The sequence below is a fragment of the Rhipicephalus sanguineus genome, chromosome 11 (genome assembly GCF_013339695.2).
Source record: "Rhipicephalus sanguineus isolate Rsan-2018 chromosome 11, BIME_Rsan_1.4, whole genome shotgun sequence".
NCBI lineage: Eukaryota > Metazoa > Arthropoda > Arachnida > Ixodida > Ixodidae > Rhipicephalus > Rhipicephalus sanguineus.
Window position 1 is genome coordinate 5,018,194 of NC_051186.1, and position 13,150 is coordinate 5,031,343.

Below are 13,150 nucleotides of genomic sequence, written 5' to 3' on the forward strand. Positions count from 1 at the left end.
CTCCCCTACCCGGACGTGCTCACATTTTACGTGCCTTTGCGCGCGCACGAAGGCTACGTGCTCTTTTTGTGCGCTTTCTCCGTGGTGAGGGGGCTTATGACATTTGGACCAAGTACAGACGACAACGCGGACGACGATGCCCACGGTAAATCTTCACTTTCAGTGTTGCTAACACTGCTATCACAACAAACACACTTAAATGCTTACGAGTAGTTCAACACAAGCGGTAGTTGGGTGGGCGTCACTTGTTGCCTATTTTTGTATTAATTTCGCAACTGATCTTCTAGAGCAAAGAAAGCTCATTTATATACGAACAAATTATCGCTGTATGCACGTCCACCAAAATATTAGGCTTTTTCTGAGACTAGCGATGTTCCACAGGTGACTAGAAATCCCATCATTTTGCTAGGTCACAAACCCATGTGCGGCATGTTAATGACAACGTCGACAAATGCCCCTCGTGTATCAGCGAAATGATCTCACCACAACAGCGCATTAGCACGCATACTTGCCTCGCACCGACAAGATGTGCATATCGCGCGTCGTTCGTCGCAAAGAAAGAGCAAAGATTTGCTCGCATGTGACTGTTTACGACTGGCTACGACTTCTCCAATAAAACGCGCAAGTTACAGTTAGTCGTACAGCTATTCTGCACTTGTTTCCGCAGCCTATTAGTTGGCCCACGAATATACTGGCTTTAGTTTATACGTCCGGGCAAATTGCACTACTCACCTATTTAAAATATTATCCGAGAACGGTTCGTAGATTAGGGGGCAAGCACAGATGTCAACAATCATTTCCGGCGAGATGTGTCCTCTGGAAGTTAACCTAAGAGACAGGCAATATAAATCAGCGATGGAATTATGCGACCGAAAATCCAATCTAGAAATAAAGCAAAGCTATGAAACCTGCTCTCAGACGTCAGCTAGCCAACACCAAGCGTTCTAACTAGGCGCTGGGATCCCGTTGGATCCGTCCAAACTTTTAACGCGATAGCGTTAAAGAGCTCGTATCGCAGAAATTCCGCCGTCGGCGTCGGCACCGTTGGTTGTGAGCGAAAAATCATCATCTTGTCCGTGACCGAAAAATCGAAAAAGCTGCAAATAAAATAAATAATAAAAATGTTGGGTCCGAGTGAGAATCGAACCCAGGCCGTCTGCGTGGCAAGCAGGTGTTCTACCACTCAGCCACGCCTCTGCTTGGAGCTGCACTGAAAGTAACTTTCATGCTTCCCAAAAATACGCGTCCTGTATACAGGTGTCACAGCACGAGATGTAATATCGCAGTAATAATGCGTGGTACAAGCGTACATTGCCATCGGGCGTCACACCATGTCAATATCATAACGACTTCGTGGTTTAAAGACAGCCACCCATTACAGAAGGCACACACATTACTGCGCGTATTCCCTTAAGACCACGTAGTGGGTGCATCGCAAATTCGAAAAAGTTTCTCGCGCATAATTGCCCCTGGTTTAAAGCATGCTACCCATTACATAAGGCACACACCTTAGTGCGCGCATTCTGTTAAACACTCGTAGTGTTCGAAGTGCGCACTATAGGGCAGGATATCGGTATCGCGTTCAACTCTTAAAGGCGAAGCTTAAGCGTCCCCCAATCTTTTTGTATCAGCTGTCAGCAGTTCCATTAGGACGCAGCCTCCAGCTGCAGCAAGCACACTAAGGAAAATTGCTTGAAGTTCACAATAACATTTATGCTACATGATAGAAACGCATGACTACTAAGTAATGAGTGTTTCATGACACCAAAGAAATTGCGCGACGAAAACACGGACAAAATAAGACAAGTACAAACACAGCTCAAACTTTCAACTGAATTTATTTTGCCGATGGATCTGCTTATATATTGCCACAGTATACATCACGCATGCGCGCAAATGAACGCGACGCGAAAAGGACCGCGCATGCATAAAGAATGGGTGAAACAAACAGTTACGGGTTAGGAGATCTTAGGAACACAAGCTCCTTATCGGCGAGCGCCAGTGATGATGAGCTAACGCATAAAACACCTAATTTTAAAATCACCTCTGCATCTGTCACTTCGCGAATTAGCTGCGTTCTGCCGCCTGAAACGCCGTACACAGAGCAAAGTAAGGGAGACAGCCACAATCTCGACAGTGCATCGCCAAAAACCACCGGTGGCATTTTTTACATTGTTGTGGTGTTCACGTAGCCGGTCATTGAGACATCGCCCGGTTTGCCGAATGCAATGGCTCACACACGAATAAGAGAGGAAGTACACCACACGTCCGGCACACGGGACGGTAATAAACCGACAGCGGTGTAATCCATCGTGCTCTATCATGAAAACGCTTACTACATATCAATGACGCGCGAGTGCCGCTTTACCGGCTTTACATCGGATACGATCTGCCGACGCTTCCTCTCGCGCCGCTTCGCTGAGACCCGAGCTTCGTGAACGCGCGTTATTGGTCCCGTTTCGATAAAACAGTGTCTAATGTCCCCACTAGCGGAAGAGCGTTCTCGTTTCACTTAGAAAAAGCCAATGTGAGAAAATGCGTCTGCGGTATAGTTCGCTGCGAAGTCGCCGTGGGCTTCGGACTGCCCAGAAGGCGTCGGCTCTGCGGAGTGGGTGCGGTTTATCGTACAAGAAAATGAATCTTGAGGCGTCAGTAGTTAACAGGCGTGAACGCAAAGCTTCATCAAACTAATGCACCACTATTTAGGCCTCCTGACGAGACGTTCCGCGGCCGCAAAAGTACCGATACAGTCCAACAGGCGCAATTTTTACATTCAGCCTGGTGCTCTTGCGTTCCAGGGGGCTACACAAACGCGTCCGCGGTAAATGATAGAGAGAATAAGCTTCCTTAATCAGGCGAAATAAAGAAGTAGAGGCCCAAAAGATTGCCTCCTGGCAAGGGCACGAATTATTACTGTCCTGGCATGCTTTAGCATAGGGTCAATTGCAACCAAAACATTGTTGTCCATTTTCTCAAAAGAATGTTTTTTGCATGCCACTTCGCTTGAGGAAAGCATAGCACGACTACGGCTAGACCGATTTTTATGCTGTTTGCTTTATTGTAATCCATAGACTGTGCTCTACTCGCACAGAGTTTTAGAATTTTTGTTAATGCTTTCAATGTTTTCTTATATTATAATTACTCGATGGCACGATTAGCTGAGACACAGGCATTTGCATGCAATGTTCAGCTCAAAATTATTAATGCTGTAAAAAATCTTAAATTGCATTTAAGTACCAACGCTATGTGAGCAAAATACAAAGTTGTTCCAGCCTCCTAGCATGTTTCATCACTGTGGCAGGCTTTCCACGAGCAAGGAACTTGCTAATTTTTATAAATGAAAACTAGTATAGATATTTCTAAAAAAACAAAAATATTTTTGAGGTGATTTGTAGCACGTGTGCCAAATTTTATCAACCAAGGCCAAGAAAAAAAAATCACAGCATATCCACGTGGTGAATGATGATGAGTGGGGCGAAGCTCCGGAGAGAATCATCGGTTAACCGTGAATGTTATGTGTAACGCCCCATCAATCATCATATGAAGAGTGAGAAACACTGTGTGTATAATACAAACATCAAACTTTTATTTTTCTTAATTAGATGATGCTTGGCTTGCGTTGTCCCTTCATTATCACGGCTTCATGGTCCGTGAAGTGAAGGGACAGCGGTTCTTGTACGGGTTGCGACTGGAAATTAGAAAATACCAGGTCTATACACGTCCCTCGGATGGTCGTTGGTTTCATATGATCAAAGGACGTGCACGTGAGAGCATATTTGGCTGCCATATGTTGTATGAACGGCTTTATGGTCTCTTCGGCTTCATTGTTCTTTTCAGTAATATTGCCACGTGCGTTTCTTATTATCACTTTTTGCTGTATTCGCTTTTCACCCACAAAGACTGTCAGCAACGCTCAGCGAAATGCGCGCCTCATTGTTCGAGAAGCTTCTCGATTATTGTAGATCGTTTCGTTAAGATCGCGCGCAAGACGCGAACACTCGAGCTTATTCTAGAACTTGCGCGACAACCAGCAATAACGCTGGAATATTGGACGGCACATATATAAATGCCGACGCGCTTCACCGCTTGTCAGTTGATCGACGGTCGACGCTTTGTCCTGTTCGCCGCAATCAGTTTATTGCTGTAGTTCGTCTTTCAGTTTCCCGGCCACAAGTACGGCCAAATAAAGAGTTTCATCTCTGACGTGCTGACTGCTGCCTTCGTCGATGTCACGCCCACGTGACAATATCGACATTCAGGACCCCAACTAACACAAATGGTCTATTCTTGTACTTGCCATAATTACACAATGCCGTGTCAATGAATGTCTTGATATTCCCACTCGACAAATTGGATGCAAGGTACATGGTCTGATGATGCATCCATCAAAATCGATGGCAGCATATTCACCGTTGTCGCTTTCAGCCGTGCAGCTTGTCGAGCAGCTTCGGCCTCGCGGGCTCGAACGGTGGGGTCTTCTCGCTGCAGCCGTGCAGCTTGTCGAGCAGCTTGGGCTTCGCGGGCTCGAACGGCGGAATCTGCTTCGCGGCGTCGACGTGCAGCTTCGGCCTCGCGGGCTCTCACCTGAGGATTCTGTCTGCGAGCGCGCGCTGCCGCCGCCTTCCGTGCCCTCCGTTCCGCAGCCTTGTCTTCCATCTGGCGAATCCGAGCTAAAGAGAAAGCGTGCCAAGAGGGAGCCTCATGCCGCGTTACTTCTGAAATGTTGTCTTCGGGTGTCGTTGAAAACACGAGACGTAGTAAAGAAGAAAGAACGCCACACAGGTGAATACGCACGAGAGTGTCCCTCGTCAACGTCGTCGTCTTCTTCTACTGCATACCAGAACTCGCGCTTCTCACGAACTAGAGGTGGCTACTACAAACAAACCTACAAACGGAGGATGGACAGGCCCACGGCATAAGGAGCATCGCCCCTGAAAGTTAGGAACGAATTTTGTGTCCCCCCTTAAGCGGCGGGCTGCCCCGGAGCGAGGGGTCGCAGTTTGAAATCTCGGTGGCGCGCCTCGGAATTTTTTTTCTTCTGATTTTTTTGTGGCTTTCATTTATGACACATACATATACAAATTCGGGACATAACGTCGACGGCAAAAACCAGCCGAGAGTGTTCATATAATTGATATCGCAATAATAAATGGGAGCCATCACTTCGCATAACCGAAGGCTGGGCCCAAAGCATCAGATGCGTTTTGTTGGGGTAATTTAAATGAGCTTTTCACCGCGAAGCTGTATACGTACACCCCTCAAAAATGGGCCTTTTTCAGGTCTGAACAGCGCCTCTAGTGGAGATCACTGAAATCGAAACTGGGGGTCCATGGCCTCCGAAGTTGCCCGCCGCGTGCCGGTAGACATTCTCGGAGGCCTGGTATTTTTCGGGAAAGTTTACAAATCTTCCACGCCAGGTGGCGCTCAGTTCGCTCCTGTCGCCACGCTGTGACCCTCAAAAAACATGGCGCGCGTGTCGTCACCACCGCCGCGCATGCGCAGACTACCCTCCTGAAAAAGGCCCATTTCGTCTCTGTGAAAATAGAACGCCCGGCCCCTAAACCACCAACAGACGCTCGCGCTCGCGTTCTCGTCTGCTAGCAGATGCGCGCGCTCCTAGCGTTTTCACCTCGGACGCCGAGGAAGGGCATTCGGAGAGGTGGACGAACGAGCCGACGAACGCGTTCGCTGTAGACTCGCGCACAACTGCAACGCCGCAACTGAATTTTGACTTCAGCGTGGTTTAGAGGCCCTTAACAATTGCGGGCAAGCGGCATATCTTTCTTTGCAATCAGGCATACATCCAGAGCTCACTATTCGTTTCAATAGAGATTGTTAGCCGCTGTATCGTTAACAAAATACCATGTCCTAATATGATTCCTTGGGACGTTGGTGAACGTATTTAGAGGAAAGTTCACCTCGCACTGCTTCTTAAAACGACGTCAAGCCACATTTGAGAACGTGTACATTTCACTATCGCATTCATGTAAAGCAGCTTTTGTTTGCAACATCAAAACACCAGTTTCATCACTGCGCCGGGGGATCACGTGTCGCCAGAACGGAGGATCAATGCCGAGAAGACCACTAGGCGCGTAGGAGCACATTTCAGGGACTTTTCACTTTGGGATGCAATGCGAAGCCTATCAGCTTCCACAGTGCCGAAAGCCGCTACTCAGCCTCGCGGCTTGAAAGCGCGGTCGGCAGTTAAAACGTTACAGAAACTCAGGCGCAAGAAAAGGCATTCTTGATTCACCAATAAATTAACCCCAACACTTCGTATGACGTAAGATAGAATGTCTTCGTCCCTAATAACTTATTCTGTCGAAGTACTGACCATATTACATGCGCAGATATTTCAGCCAGCCATCGGAGCACCTCGCGCAGAGTGGTTTGCTCTAGTTCCTTGTTCTGTTGTGGAATTACATTAGTGTGAACTGTATTTACACCTATATCACCACTTATTCAGAGTTGACAATCGGACATGATGAATGGTACACCTCGTACATCCTGGAAAAAATGCATATGGAGTGAAAGCCATGAAAAACGCAATATGTCGCAAGTTGTAAAAGCTGTTCTTCAACAGCTTTTGGCCAATATATACCGCAGAGCTCAGGTGTTTCTTTTAAATAAACGCGCATTGTATTGTGTTGTTTTGCATACGGACTTCTAGGAAATATAGTTCGGCCAAGGCTGCAATGTCTTATATTTTCTGAACAATCCGTAAAGATCGGGCCGCTGTTCATACGTCGTACTTCGAAAGTTGCGCGATACACGACCGACAAAGCTCTGCGTTTACTTTAGCAGCTAGGAATATTCTAAACCAAGGCATGGCGGAAAAGCCGCTGTTTGTGCTCGTTTTTCTTTTGACAAGTATGACGTTGTCTAGCGGCATCCTCAAAAACCGGCTCCCTCTAAAGCGAAAACTGGATATAAGAAAGGTAACTTTATTACGTCATTCCTGAAATGCACCTACAAAAGCATCACTAAAAATTTGCATGTGCCTGCACTAATGTTTCTTGAACAAAGCGTCTGTATCATGGGATATGCAGTAGCAGTGCTCATCTATTTAATTTCATAAGATTACGGTACAGTCTGGCTGTATTTGGCGCGATAAACAGAACGTTAAGAGATATTAGATATCATGTTACTCATAAATGCGCATCGATTATAGTTCCATTACCACTGGAGGCAGACCAACCATTGCAAATCGCTAAAGTTGGATAACAGTAGAGGTTGGAAGACGTAAATGGTGACGAAGCTTGGCACAAACCGTATATTTGCCAGTTAGTGAATGAAGGGAATTTCTGAAAGAAATTTATGTTTGCGAATTTTGAGATGTTTGTGCGGAATTGTGAGAATGAAGACGAGGGCGACATGAAGGCGAGCCAGGGGCAGGTGGCACGCGCGGCGACGGCAAGAAAAAAAAACAAGAAAAAAAGCAAGAAAAGAAGAGAGGCGCGTGTGGAACGCGCAGAGGGCTGAGCGAAGCTAGCCGAAGGACACGCCGGACCAGGGCGCTGTCCGAGAAGTTCGTCGTGGCCGTGCTCAGCGAGGACTGGTGCTTGCCTGGTGTTTCGGGCGTTGGCTCCAGCGAGGACGTGCCGGACCAGGGCGCTGTCGGGGGAGCTCCTCCGGCCTGTTCTTGGTGAGACCTGGGGAGCCGAGGTACCTGCCTGAGGCTACCGGCACAGGGCGCGGCTCCTGCTGTGTCGGCGGGCAGGCGTCCCGAGTTCCTGAACACCGTCGCCACCTGGGACGGCGCAAGGCCGTGATCAAACGGGAGGCCTTCCGGAGGCCTTGTCTCCCTACTGTAAGGCACACGGGACGTGTCACCTGCGCGCTTGGGCTCGCCTTCCACGAGACTCATCGCCGCACGTGGACTGACCCTCCGCAAGACAACGACATCTACAAGTCGTGAGATGGTTTTTTTGTAACCTCGATCGGACATTCCGCGGTTAGGACGTTCATATTAATTTATGCATGTTTATCTCTGTGCTTGTTCTCCGTCATCGTTTCTAGAATCCCTTGTCCCCAGGAATCTTTATTGAAACTCATTCATTCGTATTCTCTTGTCGCCCGTTCCGTCGAGCCACGCACTAGCAAACGTGACGAACCACCACTCGGTCCTTACAGCCAGAAATGTGGCCAATATGCCCGTAAAGGCCATATATATATATATATATATATATATATATATATATATATATATATATATATATATATATATATATATTGTAGCGGGGTTGCAGCTATGACTGTGGGGAGGTGTGCGGAGAGGAGGCAGACGACGTGTCGGTGTTCTGAAGATACACAACCGCCATCTTGACTGCTGGACTATTCCATACTGTAAACAAGTTAAATATATTCGTAACATTTTGGTGGTGGTGCGGGGTACTACGAAAGACGGAACTCCGCAGCGGACGTGTCCAGGACGGCCTCAATATGTCAACAGAAAGCAACTCTGCTGCTGCCGCTTCGACCGTGACTCCGGTACAACCGGTACAGCCGGTCGTATTGACTCAACCGCGCGATCCCGGTAACTTCTGCGGCACCGACCACGTTGACGTCGATGACTGGATTGCGAAGTACGAGCGGTTTGCAGCGGTCTACAGGTGGGACCCTACAATGATGCTCGCCAACGTTGACTTCTATCTCTGCGGAACAGCAGGCGCGTGGTTTCAGGCTCATGAAGCTGACTTAACAAGTTGGGATGCCTGTAAACAGAAGCTTCGCGACCTATTTGGTAGAGCCGTCGGACGCCAGCGGGCCGCTTCTAAAGAACTCTCCTGTCGGGCACAAACTTCCACCGAATCATACGTCTCCTACATCCTTGACGTCCTGGCCCTTTGCCGTCGTGTCGACGCCAACATGTCAGAGGGTGACAAAGTAAGCCATTTGCTCAAGGGAATTGCGGATGACGCTTTTAATTTACTTGTGTCTAAAGACTGCTCAACCGTGGACGACATCATCAAAGAGTGCCGCCGGTTCGAAGAGCTGAAGAGTCGCCGCATTGCCCAGCATTTCATGCGACTTCTGAACACGGCCGCTACATCATCCTGCGAGGACCTTCAGCCGCCATGCGGTCAACCGCCTACCAACGAGAGCGTAGTTCGCATCGTGCGCCGAGAAATCGAGGCGGCGTCGCCATCATCTTTCCTGACGCGGCCATCTGATGATCCTCGACCAACGATCTCGTTGATCCAGCAGGTTGTGAAGGAGGAGCTTGCAAATGTCGCACTGCAGCCGGTATGTTCGTTGACGGAACCTCGTGTCAGTTCCATAACGCCTCCTCGTGCACCGGAAATGTTTCGCCGCTATCGTGACCCTGCCCAGTGGAGAACGCAGGACGACAAGCCGATCTGCTTTCGTTGCCACGGTGTAGGACATATTTCCCGCTACTGTCGTTCTCGCACCTTTCCATCTCGCTCGTTTGCTGGCTATCGACGTGACGACAACCACCGACCCCTGCATTTTCCCGCTCGTGACGGTGCACCATACGATGAGGCTCCTACGACATCGGTCCGACGCTCCAGCCGTTCGCCGTCCCCACACGATCGTCGCTCCCGGTCACCTCAGCCCCGTCGCCATTCGTCGCCTCGCCCTACTGGACGCCCATACTCGGAAAACTGAGCAATGCAGCTCCCGGAGGTGATGCTGCATTCGACCCCCGACCTGAAAACCCTCTGCTGACCCTCACTACGGACCACAACCTGCTTGCTGTGGAAGTGGATGGCCTGCCTGTGACTGCCCTCATTGATACCGGCGCACATATTTCTATTATGAGCTCTGATCTCCGTGCACGATTAAATAAGGTCCTTACGCCGCCCGAGTCCCTATTTGTACGTGTCGCTAGTGGAGGAACTCCGGCTGTACTCGGAATGTGCACGGCACGTGTGAGGTTCTCCGACCGCCAGACGTCCGTTATGTTTCATGTTCTCGCTCATTGTCCTCATGATGTCATCCTCGGACTCGATTTCTTGTCTGACCACTCTGCTGTCATTGACTGCTCGGCCGGTGTTGTACAACTTGACTTGCCTGCGTCCGCCGACGTGTCGGAGGTGGTTCAGATGAAACTTTCGTGTGCTGAGGCTGTTCGTCTGCCACCACAAGCCCTAACTTGCGTCGCTGTTGAACCATATCCCAGTGTACCGGATGGGGATTACGTGGTCTCTCCCTCTCCCAGTGTTCTACTGGCCCGCAACGTCTCCTCTCCGTACACAGTTGTAACTATTACAGCGAACAAGACGTGCCTTCCTCTTCTGAACTTCGGATTGAGCTCTCAAGTCCTACCACAAGGCATTGCTCTCGCTACTCTGTCACCGTCGTACGAGTGCCAGATCTCATCGGTGTCACCCGAACTGCCCGCTGTCGTCTCTCCAAACCCGCACAGAGTCGACGCAGTCCCCTCTTCTACACTGCACAACAACATAACCAAGATGATTGCCTTAGACCTTTTGCCCTCTCAAGTTAAAGACCTCAGTGATCTCCTTACGACCTACTTTGACATATTTGACTTTGACGGTAGGCCCTTAGGTCAAACCTCGCAAGTCAAGCACCGCATAGATACCGGTGATGCAGCTCCAATTCACAGGCGTCCTTACCGAGTTTCACCATCAGAGCGCCAAGTTATTCAACAGGAGGTCGACAAGATGCTCACAAAAGGCATTATTGAGCCTTCTTCGAGTCCGTGGGCTTCCCCTGTAGTCTTAGTTAAAAAGAAAGACAACACCTGGCGTTTCTGCGTGGATTATCGGCATTTAAACAAGATCACCAAAAAGGATGTCTACCCGCTTCCTCGTATCGATGACGCCTTGGACTGCCTTCATGGCGCTACCTATTTTTCTTCGATAGACCTACGCTCTGGTTACTGGCAAATCGCCGTAGACGACCTCGACCGTGAGAAGACCGCCTTTGTAACGCCTGACGGTCTCTACCAATTCAGAGTCATGCCGTTCGGTTTGTGCAATGCGCCGGCCACGTTCGAGCGGATGATGGACACGCTTTTGCGCAGCTTTAAATGGTCTATCTGCCTTTGTTACCTGGACGACGTCATTGTTTTTGCTCCCTCCTTTGCGTCTCACCTCGACCGACTTTCGTCGATTCTTTCCGTGTTTCGTGCGGCTGGGCTACAACTTAATTCATCGAAGTGCCACTTTGGCCATCGCCAAGTTGCTATTCTAGGGCATCTCGTCGAATCATCTGGCATCCGACCCGATCCCGACAAAGTTCGCGCTGTCCTCGATTTTCCCGTACCAACTTGTGCCAAAGACGTTCGAAGTTTTGTGGGCCTATGCTCATATTTCCGACGATTCGTCAGAAACTTCGCAGATATTGCCCGCCCCCTCACTGACCTTCTCAAGAAGGATGTGCCATTTTGGTGGGGTCCTGACCAAGCCAGTGCTTTTTCCCGCCTCATTACGCTGCTCACCACACCGCCGATCCTCGCCCACTTCGACGCGTCCGCTCCAACCGAGGTCCGCACCGACGCTAGTGGTTACGGCATTGGCGCTGTGTTAGCCCAGCGTCAATCCGGTCATGATAGAGGTCTTGCGTATGCCAGCCGGCTCCTTTCTCCTGCCGAACGCAATTACTCTATTACTGAGCGCGAGTGCCTGGCGCTTGTATGGGCAGTTGGTAAATTCCGCCCCTATTTATATGGTCGACCTTTCACCGTTACCACAGACCACCACGCTCTATGCTGGCTTTCAGCACTCAAATATCCAACAGGGCGCCTAGCTCGTTGGGCTCTACGCCTCCAGGAATTCACGTACACAGTGGTCTACAAGTCCGGCCGTCTACACCAAGACGCCGACTGCCTTTCTCGGTACCCCGTCGACGATCCAGACCTCGTAACGGATGACACGTCCATCTGTATTTCCTCGCTCTCCGCTTTCGGCAACATCGGTGACGAGCAACAGCGTGACGCGTCCCTACGAGATCTAATCACCCGCCTGAATACTGACTCGACGGACAGTTCGCTTCGCATGTTCGTCATCATCGACGGCATTTTATACCGCCGGAACATGCGCCCAGTGGGACAGGAACTACTAGTTGTAGTACCCACTCATCTCCGCTCGACCGTACTTCAGCAACTACATGATGTACCAACGGCCGGCCATCTTGGTGTTGCCAGAACGTACGACCGTGTCCGCCGACGCTTTTTCTGGCCAGGCCTCTACCGTTCCGTACATCGTTATGTCGCTTCTTGCGAGTCGTGCCAACGCCGGAAAAGGCCAGCTGTGCACCCCGCCGGGCTCCTTCAACCTATCGACGTACCTGCTGAGCCTTTTTTTCGTGTCGGCTTCGACCTTTTGGGACCTTTCCCACTTTCTAACAACGGTAACAGATGGGCCGCCGTCGCTACGGATTATTCGACCCGTTTTGCCATTACGAGACCTCTCCCGAGCAGCTGCGCTACAGACGTCGCCGAGTTTTTGATACAAGACGTCATCTTACATCACGGCGCTCCTCGTCGACTTATCACGGACCGAGGTCGTTACTTTTTATCCAAGGTAATCGAGGACCTACTTCGCTCTTGTGCAACCAAGCACAAGCTTACGACGGCCTATCATCCCCAAACGAACGGACTCACAGAACGTTTGAATCGCACGCTCACTGACATGCTCGCCATGTATGTCTCGACTGATCATCGCGACTGGGACGTTGCGCTACCCTTTGTCACTTTTGCGTACAACAGCTCGCGCCACGACACTGCTGGATATTCTCCCTTTTACCTTTTGTATGGAAGAGAACCGACCTTGCCGTTCGACACGCTCCTACCCACCCCTGCCCACCTGTCGACCGAATATGCTCGCCACGCTATTAGCGCAGCCGAAAAGGCCCGTCAGATCGCCCATCGACGCCTTTCGGACTCGCAACTCCGCCAGAAACATACATACGACAGTTGCCACCGGAACGTTCGCTTCAATCCGGGTGACCTCGTTCTCCTGTGGCCTCCGTCTCGGCATGTTGGCCTGGTCGAAAAACTTCTGCCCAAGTACTCCGGCCCTTACCGTGTGCTACGCCAGGTGACTGAGGTCACCTATGACATCGCCCCTCTGGACCATACGGCGCGCCTAAAGCCGTACCTTTCGCCCACCACCTGCTAACAAGCGCCGAGTCGGCGCTTTCGCCGCCGGATGTCGATGTA

General features: G+C 50.2%; 1 protein-coding gene and 1 long non-coding RNA gene across 2 annotated transcripts in view; both read left to right on the forward strand.

The window, feature by feature from the left end:
* Positions 1 to 13,150, forward strand: part of LOC119373249 (uncharacterized) — a 189,226-nt gene that overhangs the window by 92,448 nt on the left and 83,628 nt on the right. The gene's annotated exons all lie outside the window — the stretch shown is intronic.
* LOC119373434 (uncharacterized) overlaps positions 6,760 to 13,150 on the forward strand; it is a 71,112-nt gene continuing 64,721 nt past the window's right edge. Inside the window, exon 1 of the mRNA XM_037643459.2 lies at positions 6,760 to 6,938. Coding sequence (XP_037499387.1) covers positions 6,828 to 6,938 — 111 coding nt within the window. The 5' untranslated portion in view covers positions 6,760 to 6,827. The remainder of the gene's footprint in view (positions 6,939 to 13,150) is intronic.